General features: G+C 39.3%; 1 protein-coding gene across 4 annotated transcripts in view; it reads left to right on the top strand.

Moving 5' to 3' along the window:
- Positions 1-24,671, top strand: part of LOC126175945 (tyrosine-protein phosphatase Lar) — a 546,759-nt gene that overhangs the window by 414,716 nt on the left and 107,372 nt on the right. For 2 of the 4 annotated variants that reach the window (XM_049923023.1, XM_049923021.1), the window contains exons 3-6: positions 10,093-10,203; positions 15,823-16,098; positions 16,676-16,960; positions 19,681-19,704. In XM_049923023.1, the coding sequence (XP_049778980.1) occupies positions 10,093-10,203; positions 15,823-16,098; positions 16,676-16,960; positions 19,681-19,704 (696 nt within the window). The remainder of the gene's footprint in view (positions 1-10,092; positions 10,204-15,822; positions 16,099-16,675; positions 16,961-19,680; positions 19,705-24,671) is intronic. The other 2 variants (XM_049923024.1, XM_049923022.1) reach the window with 1 other exon arrangement.

Genomic DNA, 24,671 nt, shown 5'->3' with positions numbered 1-24,671 from the left:
TTAGGAAATCATGTAAAATAACGAAGAAACTAGACTGAAACTGTAGACTGGTTTGAGACACATTTAAGAGTGCAACAGAGATAAAGTATTGTTTTTTTTAAATTTTTTAAGTGTCAGAAAGGAAATTATGTTTTGCATATCATTTCTAATTAAATTAGTTTCATTTACAAAAAAAGACTGAATTTATCACTCATGTCATTAACATAAATATCAGATGTTCACTTTCTTGCAGTAGACATGAAATTTCTATTGTTCTTACAATTCTAATATATAATTTCTTTATCTTACATCTGAAAACAGTTAAAATAATATACCAATATAGCATACCGAAAATGTTCTCCAAGAAGAACTTAAAAATCAGTTTATGTTGCTTAAAAAAGTTATAGTATTTTGGATACAGAATGTGCAATGCTATAGTTGCGTTATTATTATTATTATTATTATTATTATTATTATTATTAACTTCTCGCTTAAAGTAAATAATTTGACGGGTGTATTGATACTGGTTACGTTAAGTAACATTCGTTAAACATCGTAATTCATTGTATTTCAGTACAATGAAAGGTTTCAGAAAAATGTGCATAGTATAAAAGTTTTATAATTGTAACGTTACTGGTTCAAATCTCCCTAGTCGCACCATTTTTTCTTTACTTTTGTTTAAAGTCCATACCAATTAGTAAATGGGGGAGATTTGATCGTCGTAACAAAATAAGAGAAACCAGAGCTCGTACGGAAGATTCAAGTGATCGTTTTTCCCAAGCTCTTTTAGAGAGTAACGGCAGAGAATAAGTCTGAAGGTAGTTCAAAGACCGCTCTGCTAGGCATTTAACCATGAACCGCAAAGTAGTCATGTGAATATAGATGGAAATGTTAATTAACAAATATCGTGTCATAATTTTCATCCTTCATTTTTAATTACTGATCTTATGAAAATCAATTAAAATTTGATGCACATTGTGAAAAGCCGTATTGTCAAGTGAAAAAACTACGCATTTCAATAATACTGTTCAGTCTCTAGAAATGAAAAACTATTTCATAATGTATTCGACGATTCACATTATTTTTTTACAAAATTTTAATAATTATAAATACTCGCATTTTCGTGGGGTTAGTAAGTAAATTTGTTTTGTTGAGGAATTTCCATTTGTTAATTAATATGGACACTGTTACGCTTCACCGTGAGCTAGCAGCGACTAGGGAAAAAGAGTATAAACGTTTTGCACTTACCAGCGCTCAGAAATCTTCTAATCTTCAAAGGCGAATTTTTCCGAGGTCTCTTTTTTTAATTTTATAATGCACTGCTTTAAGAAACTGATGTGTGGCCACTGACATTAAAGTTCTAAAAGAATAAAGCAGATCGAAGCGAGCCAGACCGTAAGGTATCATTGCCAGATTAACATTCCTCTTTTAAAGCAACAAATAATTCTCACGAGAATCGCTTTTATTTTTTTACGAACGAACACGAGATATCGATATTGAAACGTGACCTTACTAATGTTTCAAAATCTGTCATTTTTTGTTAAAACAATTTCAGCTCAGTAAAAGACCAAGTAATTTATTTGCAGTGAGTGTTTAAGGAAACGCTGTTGCGTAAAAGAGGAAGAATCACCCAAAAACAATTCTTCTTCAAACTTTTGATGATCACGTACTTTCAGAAAAGACTGTTGACAATAACTTTGTACAATTAAATATTCGACATACTAAATCATTTGTAATGCGCCAGGAAAACAAAGCAAAGTACAAAATAAAAATGGTTCAAATGGCTCTGAGAACTATGGGACTTATCATCTGTGGTCATCAGTCCCCTAGAACTTAGAACTACTTAAACCTAACTAGCCTAAGGACATCACACACGTCCATGCCCGAGGCAGGATTCGAACCTGCGACCGTAGCGGCCACGCGGTTCCAGACTGAAGCGTCTACAACCGCTCGGCCACACCGGCCGGCTACAAAATAAAGATTAAGAAGACGCAGAAGGACAAAATTCGTCACAATAAGACGAGTGAGCTCAGCGATGATTAATCAACTTCCGACGTTAGCAGACGACGCCACAATCCTCGTTTTCTGTACACGCACATTCTGCAGCATACTCAAGATCTCAGAAAGCCTCACTTGGCACTGCCATTTCATCGCTGACGCACCCGCAACGTGCATGACGGCTGATTTGCAAGCAAGCACAGGCACGAGTAGTCGATTTTGAGCAGAAAGTCGTTCGTGTAAAACGAGGATTTAGAGTCTGTGCAGGGGCAACAATGGGTGCATATCACACGCATTTCTATACTAGTGTCAAGTCCGGATGCCACTTCAACGTTGAGGGAAGTTGCCTAATGTAAAGAGTAACCGTGCGTACAGTAAAAAAAAAAAAAAAGAGTGAGCCGTCTGCTGCCGTTGAAGACGCTTGGGAGCGCCCTCAGCGGGTCTTTTGTTTCTGGAACTGGAAGAGCGTTCGTCTCGTAGTAATGGCGAGGTACTTGTTCGCCGTTCCCCACTTCTGGCGCCATTAAGGGACAGCGGCACCTCTCTACAGTCTTCGGCTCCAATTCGGCGCCACTCCGTGCCCGTAAAATGGCATTATCGGGCATTTGTGTGTCAGCGCCCGCCCCTGGGACCATTAGGGGGGTGGCGCTCCTGCGGGGGCTTATATCCCATCAGAGCGCCCACTGATCCCATCCCGTCTGTAGCCGAGAAAGTTCCGCCTGCGAGCCGAGTGGTCCCCATTGTCTGTCTGTCCGCTGGCGACGTTCGCACCTCGGGCTCTGTGTTAACGCGACCCGTGGAAGCTGCTTGTCCGATGCATTTCAAAACCAGCAGCGACACGGACGAGGCATCATTATTCAAAGAAGGATCCAGGACTACTGTAACATCATTTCCTGGCCGCCCAACAGACACCAGAATCGGAGCTAGTACTAGTCTGATGTTGAAGATTGCGTACATTAGAAGTCAAGGCGGCACTTGCACGTCATTGCTCTCTCTCTCTCTCTTTCTCTCCTAAGGATTTAAGCCCGTGCACGCGACATCAGTCTCACCTGGCGAGGAATGACTGCTAGTCAGACAGACGCGCGGTGCATGTAGTAACAGTGAACGTGCTGTCCGTGTGTAGAATGGGGAAGGCGCTCAATTTATAAGAGTTTGATTGTGATGGCCTGGAGGCTCGGCACGAGCATTTCGGAAACTGCACGACTCGTCGGGTTTTCGAGGACTGCTGTGGTGAGTGTCTTAAACATGTGGTAAAACAAAGATGAAACCACGGCCGCACGTCGTGGGGTTGGGCGGCTACCCCTCCTTACAGATGTCGAACGTCATATAGGCTGGGCAGACTGCTAAAACAGGACAGGCGCAGAACAGTGACGGAACTAACATCACTTTAATCCTGGGCAGATTACAAGTGTGTCTGAACTCAGCGCACCGAACACTCCGACCGATGGGTCTCCGCAGCCAACGACCCGTGCATGTGGAAATGTTAAGGAGGGTAGGACGTCAAACGGGCCGACTTTGAGCAAGAGAGTCACCACAGGACATTTTAATTTCTACTTTCTATACTTTTACAAATAAATTCGTAAAACTTTCTCACCATGGCTAGGAAGGATTGAGGACTCACACTCATCGCAGTGGAAGTTCAAAAACGTAGCAAAATACCTTTTTTTTACATGAGAAATTCCATCATTTTTTTTTTCACTTATTACTGGCTGCATTTGTTGCTATAGGTACACTTTTCTTCCTAAGTAAGAGATTCCTCGACGAATTTTTCATAGCATACAAGCAGTAGTTACAGGTGTATGAAACTCCAGAATTTTACAAATCTATTACAAAACTGTGGAAAAAATTGAGATAATTAACTATAAAACTTGAGTTTTTTTTCTAAACATGAAGTTTAAATTGGAACAGTTCATTCATTTTCTTCATAAATTAAATAACTTCTAGAGTTTCATACACCTGTAACTATGGTTTGTATGCTGTGCAAAAGTCATCGAAGAGTCTCTCTTACTTAGGAAGAACAGTGTACCTATAGCAACAAATGCAGCCAGTAGTAAGTGAAAAAATGATGAAATTTCACATGAATAAAAAGTGTTTTGTTACGTTTTTGAGCTTCCACTGCTATGAGTATAAATCCTTCCTGGTCATACTGTTAAAGTTTTATGAATTTATTTGTAAAAGTATAGACATTGGAAATTAAATTTCCTGTGGTACCTCTCCTGCTCCAAGACGGCCCGTTTGACGTCCTACCCCCCTTAACACCACGACATTTCCAACTACGACTGAAATGGGCACCGGAAGATGGCGCAGTGGCTGAGCGTTGCATGGTCTGGTGAACCCTGATACCCTATTCAAGGGCGGGAATCGCTCGTCTTCCAGGGGAACAGGTCCTTGACACCTGTAATGCGGGACGAAGACAAGCTGGCGGCGGCTCCATTTTGCTCTGGCGAACATTCCAGTGGGCATATGTGGGTGCACTGTAGCTCGTCCAAGGCGCCATGACGCCCAAGAAGTATCGTACAGTAGTTGTAGACCACGGACACTCATCCCTGACGATTATGTTTCCCGACGGCAGTGGCATTTTTCAACAAGACAATGCGCCAGAAATGTCACAAGGCCAGGAATTTGATGAAGTGTTTCGAGGAACACAGTGGCGAGTTCGAGTTGATGTTCTGGCTCCCCATCTCCCCAGGTTGGAACCCGACTCGACACACATGGGATGTGGTTGAAAGTGATGTCAGAGCTCATCCTCCCGGAATTTACGGGAATTAGATGACTTGTGTGTGCAGATGTGGTGCCAACTCCCTCCAGCGGTCTAGCAAGGCCTCATTGCTTCCATGCCACGACGCGTCGCCTGTTTTATCCGTGCCAAAGGTGGACGTACCGCCTGTTAAGTATATGGTCACAATGTTCTGGCTAATCAGTGTAGATTGTAGGAGTCTTAGCTGTATTGGCTGCTTTCCTTACTTCCCGCTACAGTTTCGCGAGAGTGACAGAATCTGAGAAGGGTGGCGCTGCGATCGTTTCATATGCGTCGACACGTTACCCTTACTGACAAGGGGATGTTTGGGTTGGTTTGTGGAGTGCTCAACTGCGTGGTCGTCAGCGCCCGTACAAAGTCCCAGTTTTTGCACAGTCCAATTTTTACACAGTCCAATCTAGCCACTGGCACGATTGATGATAATAATGATGAAATGATGAGGACAACACGAACACCCAGTCCCCGGGCAGAGAAAATCTCCAACCCGACCGGGACCCCTTGACTAACAAAGGGAGGCCACGGCGTTGGCATCACGAATTTACTTCAAACTTTGTATACCTGTATTAGGCCATTAAAACAACATGATGTGCAAGTAGTAACGTGCACTACCCTGGCAGTTCCGAGAAAAACGCAAAATAAGTTTTACGCGTCTGTTATATACCTGATGTATCTGTGCGTACGTGCCGGACTAGAGTTCATAGTGGTCAAATGGTTAGCGTTCGAGCTTCGTAAAACCTAATTGTATGAGGCCACGGTTCGACTCCCGTTCAAACCTTCGTGTTTGTAGTACAAGTGTAAATTCTGTGATATTCAAAAATTTTGCAGCTACACTATTCGCTCTTGCTACATTAGCAACGTCTCATCGCTACGTAGATTAACTGCCAAATGGGGCCTGCCTCTGTCTGCAGCTCGAAGCGTTGAGTAGCGAAGCAGTTCCGCGTACCTTACCTGATTGCATGTTTAAGGAATTTCGTAAATCACGACAGGCATACATTTTCGGGAAAACTCTATTAGTTTCTTCATTTACTTGTCGATAGTTATAAATATAGGCCCTATATGTTCTAATATTTAAATTTAATTAAAAATAGTGAGAAGTGGATAACATGAAATTCACTAAAACGTCATGCAAATACACTCCTGGAAATTGAAATAAGAACACCGTGAATTCATTGTCCCAGGAAGGGGAAACTTTATTAACACATTCCTGGGGTCAGATACATCACATGATCACACTGACAGAACCACAGGCACATGGACACAGGCAACAGAGCATGCACAATGTCGCCACTAGTACAGTGTATATCCACTTTTCGCAGCAATGCAGGCTGCTATTCTCCCATGGAGACGATCGTAGAGATGCTGGATGTAATCCTGTGGAACGGCTTGCCATGCCATTTCCACCTGGCGCCTCAGTAGGACCAGCGTTCGTGCCGGACGTGCAGACCGCGTGAGACGACGCTTCATCCAGTCCCAAACATGCTCAATGGGGGACAGATCCGGAGATCTTGCTGGCCAGGGTAGTTGACTTACACCTTCTAGAGCACGTTGGGTGGCACGGGATACATGCGGACGTGCATTGTCCTGTTGGAACAGCAAGTTCCCTTGCCGGTCTAGGAATGGTAGAACGATGGGTTCGATGACGGTTTGGATGTACCGTGCACTATTCAGTGTCCCCTCGACGATCACCAGTGGTGTACGGCCAGTGTAGGAGATCGCTCCCCACACCATGATGCCGGGTGTTGGCCCTGTGTGCCTCGGTCGTATGCAGTCCTGATTGTGGCGCTCACCTGCACGGCGCCAAACACGCATACGACCATCATTGGCACCAAGGCAGAAGCGACTCTCATCGCTGAAGACGACACGTCTCCATTCGTCCCTCCATTCACGCCTGTCGCGACACCACTGGAGGGGGGCTGCACGATGTTGGGGCGTGAGCGGAAGACGGCCTAACGGTGTGCGGGACCGTAGCCCAGCTTCATGGAGACGGTTGCGAATGGTCCTCGCCGATACCCCAGGAGCAACAGTGTCCCTAATTTGCTGGGAAGTGGCGGTGCGGTCCCCTACGGCACTGTGGAGGATCCTACGGTCTTGGCGTGCATCCGTGCGTCGCTGCGGTCCGGTCCCATGTCGACGGGCACGTGCACCTTCCGCCGACCACTGGCGACAACATCGATGTACTGTGGAGACCTCACGCCCCACGTGTTGAGCAATTCGGCGGTACGTCCACCCGGCCTCCCGCATGCCCACTATACGCCCTCGCTCAAAGTCCGTCAACTGCACATACGGTTCACGTCCACGCTGTCGCGGCATGCTACCAGTGTTAAAGACTGCGATGGAGCTCCGTATGCCACGGCAAACTGGCTGACACTGACGGCGGCGGTGCACAAATGCTGCGCAGCTAGCGCCATTCGACGGCCAACACCGCGGTTCCTGGTGTGTCCGCTGTGCCGTGCGTGTGATCATTGCTTGTACAGCCCTCTCGCAGTGTCCGGAGCAAGTATGATGGGTCTGACACACCGGTGTCAATGTGTTCTTTTTCCATTTCCAGAAGTGTAGATTAAAAATTACGTTTGAGCGTGAGTCGAAACGTTGCCTCATACACATTTGTTTCATGAAACTTCTAAGCTAACCACTTTTTTTCCTTGGGTTCGTTTGGTATGGGCTGACGTCAAATGACATCCGTTCGAGTTGATCGTCGACTCTTTTCCGCAGTTTTTTTTTTTGTTACAGAGGACAATCGGCCCTCTATTCTTTTCGATATAGTTCGTTGCGTTTGGTCTGGGCGGACGTCACAAGACATCCGTTCAGGATGATCGTTCATTCCTTGACTCAGTTTTGTTATTACAGATAGCACGAAGCCCTCTGACCGAACACGCTGAGATGCCGTGCCGGCCACACTCTGACCGAACACGCTTATCTACTGCGCCGGCAGTTGACCACCTGGAACTCTAGTGTCTGCGCACAGATAAATCCGTTACGGTATATAAGAGACGCGTAAAACTTCTCTTGCGATTTGTTCGGAATTTCCAGAGTAGTGCACATTTCGACTTGCACGTTATGTTGTTTTAATGGCGTGCTAAAGGTGTACAAAGTTTGAAGTAAATGTGTGATTCCAACGTCGTGGTCTCCCCTTGTGAAACGCGCAGGAGTGTGAGGTTAATCGTCACTTGCAAGCGGGACCGCGCCTTCTCGTGTTCACCAATTTCGTTCAGATTTACTGTATATGCAGGACTTGGCCAGAAATGAAAGTGACTGATGGTCGAGCGTTTAGACAAAAATAGCATTTTTGGCGCGGGTTGGATGGGCCATCTATCTTATCTCCAAGCAACGGCTGGCGCAGCGGAAAATTGATATTTAAAAAAAAGGGCGAGAAAAGGAAAATTTGGAATTGCAAATAAATTTCCAGGAAGGGATTGTAAGGCGTACACGAGAAATTCGTATGTAAAAATAAATAATTTCATTATTTTACAGTTCACGGTTTACACATAATGAGGGGATATTCATCGTGAGGACAGGGGAAGCAGTAATTTTCACGGCGTCTTGCACTTGCTGTAAAGGCCGCACTTTTGGAATTACATCGTCACTTTAAAGTTTCTGTAGAAAAACAAACATTAAAAGATTCTCTTATCGCACAGTTTGGCAGTAAACCACACATAACATGCTGTTTCGTCAAATATTGGCAACGATAACTGGTGATGGACAATGGAATACATTTTGATGCAGGCTGCTCGGGATGTGACTGCTTTTTCACTCTCGATGAGATGAGAGCACCATTTGATCAAATTCTTCACCTGACGATAGTAACAGACATCACTAGGTGGCATTAGCCACCGAGGGCTGCTCGAAAGCAAAAATGAAACTAACGGAATACGAAGCCCTGTACGCTTTAATTGCCATCCTCTTTTGTAACGTTATTTACCGAGTTCCCGTGGACGCTATAATTTCTCTGAAATTTATTTGCAATCCCAAATCTTCATTTGCGTTTAATGAAACTGTCAATAGATACGATATATTGAGCATTATTTCGGTTTATTTGCGGTGTAAGTAACGTAAAATCTGAAAATAAAAAGAATTGTCAGCACAGGGAGTCGAATAAACGCCCCTCAGATTATTATTGTGCACTCTTTCCGGTGCGCCAACCGCTGCCTTGTTATTATGCTGCCGCGCGGGATTAACCGAGCTGTCTAGGCGCTGCAGTCATGGACTGTGAGGCTGGTCCCGGCGGAGGTTCGAGACCTCCCTCGGGCATGGAGTGGATGCACGATTAGGCGGAAAATGATCGACTCTAAGCTGACCTATAACAAAGCTACCGCACGTTTTGAGAGGCTATGGATGGTATGATACGAAAATTAAGCACTGCAGTGCAAAATAATGTGCTCGCTACGAGGAAGAATGATGCCTGGAAAAAATTCGAAGCTACCAGCCATGCTTCAGATGAAAAACATACAAAGTTCGTCTAGTCCAAACAAAATGGTTGTATTCGTGTTTATTTCACCTCCACCTTGAGAAAACATATGTGCTCCATCAAATGAAGGAAGAGCACAGAGCAACAACACTGTCTTGTCTATGCGACCAAAAAGTACGCTATTTTTGTATTAATTTGGGTATTGCAACTTATGTTTATGGGCTAATAGCGAGTTGTGTAGCTTATCATCCAGTTTCAGCCTGTGGCCATTTTCAAATACAGATGCACATGAATGACACATGAGTAGTTGTATCTAAAATGACAGTAATTTGTGTTACCTAGCAACAGGAATTTGTTCCCACATACAAAATTTTTTCCTTTAGTATTTATTTCATGTACAAGTGACATCCCTGCCTCTTTTCTATAGCTTTGGCTTTTGCTTTTGTTTCTTTGGATTGTAAGAAGAGTAGTTTATCAAGAAAGCCTGTATAAAGCAAGTACAGATTTAGATGATAACAAAGTTAAGAAGTATCTGTAGTCTGCAATGTTATTGATTTATTGTTATTAACTTCACTGTACTTTATTAGCTAACAGATTACAATGTTTCATAAGTGTTGATAAGTTAAAAATATCTGCCATTCTTTATCCTCAATTATGCCTTATAAATCTATATTTTGTTACGTGTATAGAGCTGCTAGGCAGATTTTGTGAAGCATTACAAAATATTTTATTACACGGTATATGGGGATTACGTGTACTGCTCAGAGTTTTGTACAAACATTTTGCTACAATTTTGTTTTAATGCAGCTCCCAGAATCTGTCAGTTAACTGACTTAATTGGTTAGGATAGAAAAGTGCTTTCAAATATGATGATGCTATTTTTATTTTTCTGCTTATCTAAATGCTTCTTATTTTGTAACCACTTAGTCAATAAGTTGCGCATTGGTTGCAGGAGCACTTCAGATTACTGATAGTGAGGAAGAGGATCAAGGGAAGTATGAATGTGTAGCTGAAAATGATGTGGGAACAGAATATTCACATTCCATAATGCTTTATGTTAAAGGTAAGTTTGTAGAAGTAAATTTGATATATCTGATGTAATATTACTTCTATAATATATTCCTCATTATTTTTTCAATATTATTAATTGTAGATGTGTATGTTTTGTCTGATTTACTGCCACAGTTACATACACAGTCTTACGTAATAGCTATGTCTGTGCCATGTTATAACATATATGCCTCTTCAACAATTTTACTTGTTGGCCAAGAACCATAGAGAAATAATTTGACTTGGAACCAATGGTCTCAGCTCTTAGATGGCCTGCCAGATTATTTTGATATATTTGGTCTCTACATTTAATTTTAAAAGAACTGAAACTTTTTGGTTAGTGACCAAGTCAGCTTTTCTTCACCTTTATCTTACTGTATGAGGAAAAATAACCTACAGATTCTATAAACATTTTTAAGGTATTGTTATGGAAAGGGAAAGTTGTCACTCACCATATAGCAGAGATGCTGAGTCGCAGGAAGCCACAACAAAAAGACTGTCACAAATAAAGCTTTTGACAAATATGGCCTTGAGAAGGCCCGAAAGCTTTATTTGTGACAGTCTTTTTGTTGTGCCTATCTGCGACTCATCAGCATCTCTGCTAAATGGTGAGTGGTAACTTTCCTTTCCGTAATATTGTTACATTCCATCCTGGATTTTTCATTGTTTCACATTTCTTCACTTGTTTTTTTTACTTGTTATTTCATTTCATTTTGTATTTTCACTATAAATGAAGTTTTAATAGATTTTTTTTTGCCTCATGTTTTGCAACATTTATCCCTGTTCTTGGCACTTCCTTTCTTTGCTTTTTTGATTAGTATTACAAGTGGAATATTTAATTGATAACTTATTTAATATACAGATTTTCAACGCTTTCTGAAATATTGTGATAACAATAAATTTGAGGAATTCATAACCAGAAACATTTTCTAAGTGAGTGGAGGCATCATAACCAGAAACATTTTCTGAGTGGAGGCATCATAACCAGAAACATTTTCTAAGTGGAGGCATATCGGTACCAGAAAAGATGGTTCAATAAGAACTTCTACAGCAAAGTCAATTTCGTCTGTCAAAATAAAATAATACTGGAGGAAATTAGGCTAATCAAGAAATGTGTAGGGAAATCATGTGGAATAGTAGGTCAACTGAGATTTGATGGGATGTGGCGGATGAAATTACTAAAGAAAATGTGAAAATCTTAATGTTTAGAAATGTCAGATGCAACAATTGATTAGTCATATGCAACAATCGATTAGTCACAGGTAAAGGAAGAACAGGCTGAAGTAGATGGATAGATCTGACACAAATCAATTGTAACAGAGGAAGAATAAAGAACAAGCACAACATAGACAAGAAAAAGGAAATGCAGGAGATACAAGAGAACCAATGTGGAATGTAAATCAGAGATGAGAAATGGAAGTTAAATAAATGGGGAAGATTGCAGAGATGTAAGGGGAATGGAGAAATGTATAAAAAAGTAGACAACAACAGTAATGATTCGTGAAAGTTGTGGCTAGATGGATGGAAGAACAAAACACCTCTTGTAGAGCATTTTCCCTTCTGATGGGATGATGTTTGCAGAAAGAAAGTGGTAGAAATAATACAAATCAGTCATAAGGTGAAACAAGCACTGATTTAATGGCTTTTGGATTGAACAGCGTGCTCTTTGATAGGCTTTGTGTATTGCCATTATAAGCTTTCAGTTTATTCGATTTTCAGCGACAGCTTATTGGCCCATGTGCCAAAATGCTGATAGTGTGTGGCATTTCATAGGTGTGCCTCACCAACAGTGAGGTTATAAATTGGTGGTTGGGGAAATTCACAACAAAATAATTCATTATGAGAGTAATCATAAGAATATGAATCATATAGCAAGGTTTATCACAAGTTTTCAAATATCATCTTTAACTAATTTTTGCTCTGTCCTTTTCCCGACATCTGAACATGGGGTCATGGTTTCATCGTAGCTTTACTAAAAAATTCTTCATCAATCTATTTTCTCACCCCCCCCCCCCCCCCCAAGCCCATACATCGTCCCCCTCTCTGCACAGCCCGACCCCAACTGCTGCATATTTTATTCAATGAACTTATCAGATGTATTTTTTTTTTTGTTTGCTAACACACAGCTAATGAGATAGAACAGCCTGTCAACAGTAATATAAAATGAGATTCAAAAGCTATGTTTATATAATAAGGCTAGTGACATACAACATCTTGATTATATTCAGTTCTTCTTTCATAAACTCTCTACACAGAAGTAATATTTCTGTAGCAGAGTATAGGATAATGAAGCTTATTTTTCAGCAGATCTAGCTTCATATTGAGAATGTTCTTGTCTTTTAGTTTGTCATAGATTTTTGCTTCCAAATTGTGGGGTGTTGAGCATTTAATTTTATTATTGTAATTGATGAATACCAAGTACCTATTAACTTGTCTTTATTTCTTGTATTACATTAAGGAAATAACTGTATATGATATAAATTCTGATTTTCTATGTATAAACATAGCAATTCCACAGACATTTATGGAAGGGGTGTTAAAAGTTCTATGTTTCAAATAATGGATGACATGGTTTCCTTGGCTGTGTGGGCCACATGTTCATAATAATTTATGCCGTAGCTTTGCTGGGGACATATCATTGTTTAAACTTCTCCAAGAAACAACATTGTCTTATTACTGATTGACAGTTACTATGGTATGTTGCTTTGTGTAGCCCCATGATACTACCACAAGATGAGATTCACACTGCAAGTGCAAAGCTATATAATTTACTAACTAGCTAAATATGGTGCATATTCCAGTTTAAATTGTCATATAGAATTAATCCTATAAATTTAACAGAATCCACTTACCCCAGGAATGGCCAAGAATTTGGTATGCAAGGAGTGTTCTTGCATGCGTGCATAGCTCTCCCATCTGGCTGCACACTTCCCCCACCTCCGTACCATTCTGTCTGAGCATGAGGATGGGAAAGTGAAAGAAACAGCAAATGTAGCACTTACAGATAGCAATGCAGTCACACTGCATATAACTTAGTTTTATGTTTCATATTTGTCAGTAATCTAGATCACAAACAAAACAAATTTTCGATATTGTTTAATTAGGTACTTTTGTGTGCTGAAGACATAATTTTCATCTGCTACAAAGTGTCCGCATAGAGAGAGATGCAGACAGATTCATAAATTTTCAGACGCAGATTGCCACATAATCATAACTTATTTAGTTTCATAATCAAAAAAAGCCTTTCACCCACGTATGTTGATCGAAATTAAGAAGATGTGGAAACTCTCCCTGAGGAAAACAGTTTATACCTCATGTATAGTTATAACATAAAATAATTTCTCTCTTAAACAGGAATTTCATTGCAGATCAATCAGTTCCATCTGCACATGCTCAGGGGCACTTTAAACTGAAATGGTAGATGTAAGAAGGGCAGTGTCCGGAACATGTTTAGCAAACTATCTTTGTAATTCTTTCAATGTCATAATTAATTATTCAAAATCCATGTTTTCTTTGATGCCATTGAGCTTAAGGAATTAGACAGTGTTTTTTTGCCAAAATTTGTCTCTTCCACAATGTGATCTTCTTTTTAAATGCTTCACCATCAGATCAGAAATAAGTTGTTTCACACCTTGCAACAGCTTATTGTGGGCAATGTGCAGACAAGTCCATGTAAAATGCAGTGTCCACTGTCTATTCCAGATGTTCTAATTTTTGTTACTGCTTTCCTTTTTCCTTCAGAAATCCAACAATAGTGGGTTTGAAATCAGAAATTTTTTGTAGGTATGCCCCTTCATGTAACTGATGTACTTTACAGTATTCTATGTACAACTCCATAGAAAACTGTTGCAACCGACAGTAGAATAATGTGTGCAACTTCAGAAAATTTACTACTCATACCATCAATTTCATCATATCCTTCATGTCTGCAAATTTATCACAAAATGCTTCTTGATGTACAGAACAATGAATCCTATCTGTCACTTTTGTAATTTTTTGCTCTTTCATTGTCAACTAAATCTTTAAATTCTTTCTACGTGGTGTTATCAAGCAAGTGCAAAAACTTGATAGTGGTGCTCCCCCCTCCCTCCCTCCCTCTCTCGAGTGTTTGAGATAGGATGTCAAAAATTTTAAAAAAAATCGAATTTTCTAAAATATGTTTATTTTGTAGTGGGCATCTTCCTGAAGGGTTTGATATATAAAACATATGTTCGATGAAATGTAAGACATGTTACTTAGTTTTAAGTGTGCCAAAGTGTAGTGCCAGGCCTCTTCACACAGCATTTTTCTATACACATCACTGTATTTTGCTCTGTGGAATTCAAATGTGTATATTTTGTAATGGTATCCATAAAACCTATATTCAGGACAGTGGAAATTAAAATGTCCTGTGGTGCCTCTCTTGCTTCTAGTTGACCGGTTTGAGATCCTTATCCCCCTTAAAAAAAAACAACCTCAAAGTTAATACTTAGTGGGATTATTTGTAACTGGGAGTTTAAGTACACTGCATAAAATTTGTGCTCTTTATTGCCTATTAGCTAATAACTTTCTCTTTTGTTGATATAAAATTGAATATAGTAAACACAAAAACCAGTAAAGACAAGACTAGCAAAACAGTACACATTTCTTCAATCCCAAGGTCCCAGTATTTTTCCTCTCTAATTTTGCTACAGTTTTACATGGTGTGCTTTACTTTCAGTGGAAGAATCTATTACCTCATCAAATTTCGTCAAACATTTTGCTACATGAAAACTCAAAATTTCGCTGTCTAATACTGAAAATGCTGTTAATACATATAGTACCCATGACTGGTGTGGTTTCTCAATTTGATTTGATTACATCTGTTTTGACACTGTCTGCTAGATAAAATTAAATAGGCCTTTCTGATATTGCAGCAATTGTAACACACGTCAAGTAAATGTGGCTGTTTTGGCACAAATGGTCATTTTTACCCACCTCATTTACACACATAACACCATGGGAAAGCTTATATTTCTAGATGCGATGGGGATTCTTCTGGCAGACATATTATGCACACATTCAAAAATCAACTTATGATTTGTCCCAAAATCTACTTAGAATGTGTTCAGAAACCAACAGGTCTGTGTTACAAAATCATATGAATAATCAACAGACCAATGTACACTGAATGCTAGGCGCTTTGTGAATATGAATTTGGTGTCCCCTGAAATTGTCACCTGGGGCAGATACCCTAATAGTTACGTAACTCACCATCACTCATAATAACAAAATTACTGACATGTGAATGCAGCCATTGGTAACAGGTTGTGTGTGTGTGTGTGTGTGTGTGTGTGTGTGTGTGTGTAATCAGTATTCAACAACCAGAAGAGATAATGAATTGGATAGGCATGCATAAAGGATAAGTAATTGGTTATCATCCATCATACATGACTATCCATTGTTCTGCACATCTTCTACTGGATGAGTAGTGATCTGTCCTCACATATATTTATTTTTTGTAACAAGTGTCACACCCACAGCATAGTAGTGAATAAATTTGGTGAAGTTTCAAATGTTTACAAGACCCATAACACTGCACTGTTCAGTATTAACTGTAATATTTGAAACATTATTAATCAGGTACTATATAAGTAATTTTGGATTGTTCCAGTCCGTCGAGTGCCTCCACAGTTCTCAATCCCTCCACCAGAGGTCCAGGAGGTGATGTTGGGTGCAGACCTCAAGCTTACGTGTGTTGCTGTTGGATCACCAATGCCTTATGTCAAGTGGCGTAAAGGTCTTGATAAAGACATTACTTCAGATGACAAATTACCAATTGGTAAAAATGTGCTGGAGCTTACAAACATACAAGAATCAGCAAATTATACATGTGTTGCTGCTAGTGCACTAGGTGTCATAGAGGCAACAACAAGTGTGAAAGTACAGAGTAAGTAATTTAGTCTGTATTTAATGCCTCATTTAGATGTTACATAAAAAATTCCAAAACTGTAATTTAGTGTGATACCTCAGGGAAGGCAGCTACTTACATCAATATTGTTGTAATAACATTTTTTGTTAATACCAAGTGGAGTGTTCTCAAGTATTTTGTAATATATGCCATTTTAAAAGAAACTTGATATTATACAGGATGTGTCACAATTAATTAAATGCATTATATTATAAAGTAAGAAAAACTTCTAAATTAGAAAATGTGCAACAATCAGGGTTGCAGGATGACATGAATATGTGACAGATACAAATGCCTACTTTGCAGTCACTAAGAGAGGAGCACCCACAGGTGTGCTGAGAAGTAAATGGATAGGGAACATGAATATGTTGTTGTTTCTGTCTTGTGTGAAGACTGTTTCTTTATTTCCTATCTTCAGGAGTATAGAGATAATTTATTAAAAAATCAAAAAACCGTGTACCTATACAGCTATGCAACAAAAGGTCCATTAATATGTCAGTGTGCTGAAATTTAGGCCTTCCTTGATGATCATTCTGATAGTTTTCTTAACCTGCAGCTCTTCCAGGACCACCAACAGATGTCACTGTGTCAGATGTCACAGCCACTTCGGTTCGCCTATCGTGGAAATATCGCAATCCAGAAGATCCTCAATACTATGTAATTCAGTACAAACCAAAGTATGCCAACCAAGCATACAGTGAAATCTCTGGCATTATAACAATGTACTACACTGTGAGGGGACTTAGTCCTTACACAGAATACGAGCTCTTCGTCATTGCTGTGAACAACATTGGCCGTGGACCGCCCAGTGCCCCAGCAGTTGTCACAACAGGCGAGACAAGTGGGTTTTCATTTGTTAATAGTTAATTATTTGATTCAACTGTGCGTATGTTTCCATTACATATTCTGTGAATACTGTAAGGTTTGGTCGCTGTGAACACCTGATTATGTTAAGGAAGATGTTCAGCTACTCTAAATAAATAATCTCTCTCTCTCTCTCTCTCTCTCTCTCTCTCTCTCTCTCTCTCTCTCTCTCTCACACACACACACACACACACACACACACACACACACACACACACACACACACATTCACTCAAAAAAAAAAAAGGTTCAAATGGCTCTGAGCACTATGGGACTTAACATCTATGGTCATCAGTCCCCTAGAACTTAGAACTACTTAAACCTAACTAACCTAAGGACATCACACAACACCCAGTTATCACGAGGCAGAGAAAATCCCTGACGCCGCCAGGAATCGAACCCGGGCGTAGGAAGCGAGAACGCTACCGCACGACCACGAGCTGCGGACACACATTCACTCACTCTCTATCTTACTGTGTGTGTGTGATGCTTCACTGTCTACACAGCAACTGAGTGGACATAAATAATGGAATTCTAAAACCAGAATTGCTTTTTTAATAGGCTGTGATGAAAAGAATACAGGGAAAGGGAAAAGTCCTTACTGCAAATAGTACATTTCCCTGGAGCATACTTACATGTTAATATAATGGCATTAATTAAAAACAGCGATTCATATCTTTTCTCATTTTTTCAATATGCATCATATTTTTTGCATTATATTCCCAAATGAACAGTATCTTCTTCTACAAACTGAATAAAGGATGTTTGTATTGAAGTATTTCAGTTTTTACTTAGTTACCTCTGCATTAATTTTCTAGCCGTTATACAATATGTACAGATCAATAGATAAATATACAGATAAATTAAAAATGAAAAAAAAATGTATTCATAGTTTTCTGAGCTGTCGAACCTGATGTGAGGATGAGGGAGGCCAAGTTTTATCACATTTTGGCCACCCAAGTCCTCACAGCAGATAGGTCCCTCCCGTTTTGGGATCTGAGTGACCTGCTTCTTCTCCACCTTTCCCTCACTCCACCCTGATGAAAGAACTATTTTACTTATCTAGAATAGGAGACAGATTTAGTGCAGTTTTCCTTAAAAGAAATTATATTTTTGCATAATAGGTGTGTGTGTTTTTTCCACAGGCATGAGCACATGTATGCGTGCACATTCTGTGCACATTCAAGTGCGTGGTGCATGTGCGCATGCACAGAGAGATAGAGAGAGGGGGGGGGGGGGGGGGGGGAGAGAGAGAGAGAGAGAGAGAGAGAGAGAGAGAGAGAGAGAGAGAGAGAGAGAGAGAGAGAGAGAGAAGTAGGGCATGCAGGATTTCATATCATTTCTATTCATATATTACTGCATAATTTGGAACATGTTAAAAATTAAATGTGGCAAAATAATACAGTTATGTCTACAGGATGACAGAAATATTTAACACGCATTCTTCTTCATACATTCCTTTCTGATTGTTAGTTTTCTGCTTCAAGTTAGAGATTATGAAAATGTTGCTGCTTCTCTCAAACTAACGTTAGCAGTTTCCTTCCTTTGGTGCTGTACTATAATTTGCTTTTTGGTATCTGTGGCTTATAGTCAATATATTCAGACAAAATATTTAAATGAGTGTGCTTAAAAAAAAGTTTCATCCCAGTTCATATGAACAACAGAACCAAATAGTACAACGTCTTCTCTCCTCCAGCCGTGTTTATTTCAAATATTGCGACTCTAACTACTCCACACAAAAATTTATATAACTCATAATCGTTTCAATGAAATTTTTTCATGCCAACAGTAGTTTTTAACAGTAGTCTTGTTTAGCTAAAACTGAAAATTTTTGTAAGATTTTTTGTACCCTAGTATTTTTTGACTTAAGAAGAGAATTTTTTAAAATTTGCGTCATTTTTATTTGCAATTTTTGAAGAGCTAATTTTTCAATTTTCATGCCCAATCTCGGAAACTATTCGATGGATGGCATTTATCTCAAACTTGGAATCTAATCAATGGATGTAAGTTGTAATTTTCTAATGTGTAGTCTTACTGTTTGTGAGGTGTTGCGCAAATGAGAGAGAGCAAATTAGTAAATGTTTAGCTGCTTTTTGTCTCCAACCCTCTTTGAATCTAAATGCTGGTAGTGTGTGCTATGTCGAGCACTTAAGTATCCACTATTATATCACTGCTTTGATGTCACTGTAATTTCATCTCACAATGCCTTTCATTCTCTCATAGCACTCACAAGTAGGTTAAAAACTCTTTAACCTGTGTTAGATGCCGTACCACACCAATCTGGTATGTTGTTAATTTTTTCTTCATCCAATGATTTAATTATTTTCCTGCTTGGTATTCACCAGTTCAGCAGCACTGCAATGTGCACTTTATAAAATATCTGCACTCTGAGTTTTAGAATATAAAAGTTGTCACTTACTAACTAATTTCATTTTTTGTCAACAGTGTTACATTGTTATTAATAACTCATTGCATGTCAACATTCCTGAAAATTTGACATAAAAATTTTGTTTGTAATTGTCAAATAATAATAATGAAATATTGGTTTAAAACTCTCAAATACTGATTATATAAGTTTGTGATATTGTGAGAATATAACTAAATAGTCTACATGAGAATATAACTAAATAGTCTACAAACTTGTAGCCCCATCTTTATACACAATAGATTAATTGAAATTTTATTTTGCCTTTCTAGCTGATTCTTCCTATGGAGGTGGCAGTAAGTTGGAGACTTTTTCATTAATGTGGTCTGCATGTGTTGCTTTTGCTTGTGTGTGCTTGTGTTTTATTGCTAAGTTACTTTGAGCAGGTACACCATAACATGATGTCATCTTTGTGGAAATACTGCTACGCATTTGTTGAAGGAAACAAGGGGGGAGGGGGGGAGATACGATTGAACTAATGTCTTCTTTCATCAAACGAATTCTTTTTTTTTTCTTTTTTTCATCATACTAAAATAGAACTCACATAATAGATCACAGGGAGATGGGGACAAATCGAGAAGGAATTTTTGAGTAGAGAAAGGCAGTGTTAGCTTGAGTGATGGTACTGCGGAATCAAGTAGAAGACACAGTGAGAATCACTGACTGAGCTTGTTTCTTCTCATCTGTGGTTATTACCATATTTTCTATGCTCCAGATATATGAGCACATTGTACACATCTCTTGCTATGTTACTATCTGAATACCTACCAAGCCATGAGGCACAGGTGTTCTCATATGAGATTAGTAATTTGTTGTTTTCTTTATGGCTGTTACAAAAGATAAAAGTTTGTTGTAAAGAATGTTTTGAAAAGCTTTTATTCTTATTTCAAAACTTTCTTTGCCTATAATGCTCACTTGCATATTGTGTAATGCACTTTTTTCAGATTAGTGTTTTCCTTTTGCATGTTGTGGGACATGTGAAGTAGTTTATTAAGAGTATGCAGTTGAAATTGTTCTAAGGACTATCCTGGACCCATGTTAACAAATTTGAGGAAATGCTGTTCACGTTTCCTCACCATACTTATGAAATAGTTATCATGTATTTTATAGGTGGGTAATGGAGCCCATCAGGAAAATAGCAGGTAGGTCGGGAAAGTAGGTCAGTGTGCATTTGGTATGCTTGTAGGAAGGTCTTGTCTAAGATAGCCTGAAAATAATATCTCATATCGGTATGAATGATGATTGGGTTTTGAGGCCATACTCAGCTCCTTTAGATACTTGGTAGCTATTGTCGCACACAGAGTGGAAGATGGGTCGTTATTTGCAGCATTTTACTAAGACTCAATGACCGTCCTCAGATTTCGATTTGAGTGGGAAGTCTAAAACAGAGGCTCAGACAATTCTGCATCGATCTGGTATGGGAGTTTCTCAACCTCCACTACTGACTGAAGAATTGTAGGACCCATTCATCAGGTCAGGCATGCACTGAACAAAGAAAGTAGCTAGTGAGTTAGTAGAGTGAGTGTAGCATGTACGTGGACATTGATAGATTAGTATCCCTCCAGGCAGAGTGTCAAATTACCTGTTGTGATCAAAGAAAGATCTTTCACATTACTCATGGAGGAGAGCTTAACGTACTTGTAGAGCAAAAGAGAGAATATTGATGTAGCTTTAGTAAAATGCAGGAGCAGGCCCCAGAATTAACCTCTCTTATTATATGCAACTATGGCCATGTAACATTAGAAACAGATAGCTGTCTGAAACCGAAAGTTTGTAGCAGTGAAATTCAGGTATGATTATGTGTTTCAAGGATAGGTTGGATGGCATTGTTAGCAACATATTTATTGCTGCAAAGAACTCAGTAATATCTACTGATGTTATTACATAATCTGAATTTGAAGTAACCTGGACAAAGAAAAGCATCAAAAGTGGGTCAAACAGGGTAACATAGGTTGACAAATTTTGTCGTGTTGTCTAGGATTTGCAAGAAAATATGAATTTCTCACTAATCTATTGTGTCAGTCATGAATCTGAAGCCTTTTCTCTAAAACACATGAGGATTTTGCACCACCACATCACCACCACCACCAACACCGTTGAAACATATACCCAATGAATTCTGAAAGCAATTACAGGCAGATAGAGGTAAAATGGAACCATAAAATGGTAAAAAATTAATATGAGACACATATGAATTAGAAGAAGCAAATGCGGTGATTTGGACACTTATCAGATGGAGGCATTACTTCAGTTTACGTTTTCCTGTGAATGAACACTGTGTTCTTCCCATTGTGTGTCACTTCTCCTTCATGTGTGATATGCCGCCAGTAGTCAGACATCATGTTTATTCTCCAACAACCTTGGTAGTGACGTTCCAGAGTTTTAAGTTCCTGATGGAACCGTTCACCGTGTTCCTCTGATGTGTCAGCTAAATTGTCCAGAAAATTGTTTACGAGTGACATTAGACAATGTAGGTTTTGGGAGAATTTACATCCTAACTGTTAAAACAATTATAGCATATCTTCTAACTATGGAAAATCCAGGATGGAATCTAACAATATTATGAAAAGGAAAGTTGCTACTCATCATATAGCAGGGATGCTGAGTCGTAGATAGGTACAACAAAAATACTTTCACAAATAAAGCTTTCGGCCAGTCAGGCCTTCATCAAAAATAGATCACACACATGTGCATGCACGCACGCACACACACACACACACACACACACACACACACACACACACACACATGACTGCATTATCTGGCAACTGTGGCCTCAGTTGCCTGAGACTGCAGTCACGTGTGTGTGTGTGTGTGTGTGTGTGTGTGTGTGTGTTTGTGGTCTATTGTTGATGAAGGTCTTACTGGCCGATAGCGTTATTTGTGACAGTCTTTTGTTGTGCCTATCTGCAACTCAGCACCTCCTTTAAATGGAGAGTATCAACTTTTCTTTTTATAATACTGTAGCATATCTTCTGCTATTTCTCTGTAATAAGGCTGCTCGTTCTAGCCAAGGAAATGATGCATAATATTTTTTAAGCTCCTCTAAGCTTGCTGTTCTGTTTCCATAGTTGTGCTTTCAAAATATTCATCACACATCTACTTATGTATATAGAGTCCAACAAATATACCATTTTTTCAACTTTACAGCTGATAGATTTGGGGTTGGTTGCACTGATATTGGAAATGGTTTCCAGTTTTGTCCACTGTTTTCACATACTGCTTAACGGTCCTAATTTGATGTGCAGTGGAGGCAATAAAATGTGATGTGGATGAACCAAATGCTCATTCACAATGTTCTTCAATCCCACTGTCAGGTTTTTCCTCTGAGACCTCTCTCTGTGACTCCAGTGTTCATGATGTGCTGTACTGTCCCACTCACACATTTATAAAGACATCTTTGTGTACCATGTTTGCTGGTTGAGAAGAGTGCCAGTCAGTTTAAAGTCACCACATACATGCCTCTGGTGTTTTTCACACTTCACATTTTGAAGGAGTACTTTCATGGCACTGTATGTCTCTTTAAGTGTACTGAATATGCGACTGGGATTGATGCTGGTTCATTTCCAATATGTAACAATACTGCTTCCAAACTTTGCTTTGAATAATCTATAAATAACCTCCACTGCCTACTGTCATAATTTTGAACTCCTGCTCTGATTATTAATCAAGTGATGTCTTTGCAAAACACTGTTAAACCATCTTCCACAATATGTCCCTGCTGCCATTATTATGATTTTTTACACTTTGGAAGTACATTATTTTCACTGAGACATGATCACAGAAGTTGTGCTGAGTCTTTCTTGAGTCCCATGTCTTTCATCAAATTGTTAAGTTCTGTTTGAGTAAGAGGTTTTGGGTTAGTTTCAGTACTACATTTGGAATAGCAAGATTCACTTTTTACATGAGTTACCGCGACTTCAGAGAATTTATGTGTATCCACTGACATTGCTAGAGATGAGATTGGCAGCCCTGGACCAAGAGGTAGAGGTCTGATTAGCGAAACTAAGTTCAGATACCAGATTTTGTTTAAGTTTCTTCATTGTACCCCACTACTTCTTCCCGTTGCACCATACCATGGGAATAGTGAAGTTGAAACATTTCATTTTACCTTCACTCCATTTCCACATAAAGGGTGGTGCAAATGATTTGCTCTGATCTTAGACCTTCATGATGAAATAAGCGAAATATAATTTTTGCATAAATTCTGTTATTTGTTAACAAATTATCATGTAAGTTCCATATGGAACAAAATATATACGGTCTCTTCACACATTGCCTTCCTGTTATTCTGAGCAAATTTTTGATGAAATAATATCACTCACAACAACATGTGTAAGCACCTTATTTATCTCTCACACTCACTCGACTCTTGATTTCTGCAGCGTCAGCTTTGGAGGTCAACTTTGGAACGTCAGCTTTGAAGGTCGTTTCCCCTGTCAACCTGTGTAATCAGTTGCTAGTTATAGAATGGGGAGCTTCATGATGAAGACTTGTGCCACATGTAAGATTGTTCTGAATGTCTTGTTTGAAAATTACTTTGAGCAGAGAAAACTACCTCTTCACATGTTAGTGACCAACAGACCCAAACTTTTCAGATTAGTTAGTGTAGGTAGTGGCATCGCTGATAGTAAATCTGGTATAAACTCGATGACTACAGGCATTATAAAGAATGTTAAGAAGTGTAGGAAAATATTTTTGCTTCACAAGAGTGACAAGGTACAAATTACAAAGTACAAGAGCAGTCAGCACTAAATATTGAACTCAACAAAAAGTTGCTCCATGGCACACAGAGGCATAGAAACAGAACATGCCAAAAATAAGATCAAAATACTGAACTCAGTCTTCTGAAATTGTTTCACTGTACATAAACAGTTCCTCCTGTCAATCATCAAAGGAATGCCAGAATAGCGGATATTGAGATGTAATCACATATAGGAAAACCAACTAAAATTGTTCATTATGACATTTTTGAAGAATGAAAATCACCTGTATAAAATAGTTGTGCCAGATGTACCCTCCACCTGACACCAGACAGGTAGTTTGTGGAGTATAGATGTTGTTGTAGATCTATTGTCTATCTCAGTAAACATTTCTGAATTTGATTTGTGTTGTAAAATGATGTGGTACATGGAGTGTAGTTAGTCTAATTTAACAATGTTTGAGTCACATGAAATCTGATTAATTGCATGTGAAACAGATAAAGGTTTGACTGTTTTGGTTTTATGTATAACAGGGCTGAACCAAAACTAATAGTGTACTG

The sequence above is a fragment of the Schistocerca cancellata genome, chromosome 3, assembly GCF_023864275.1.
Source record: "Schistocerca cancellata isolate TAMUIC-IGC-003103 chromosome 3, iqSchCanc2.1, whole genome shotgun sequence".
Classification (NCBI taxonomy): domain Eukaryota; kingdom Metazoa; phylum Arthropoda; class Insecta; order Orthoptera; family Acrididae; genus Schistocerca; species Schistocerca cancellata.
This window is presented reverse-complemented; position numbering and strand designations above follow the sequence as displayed.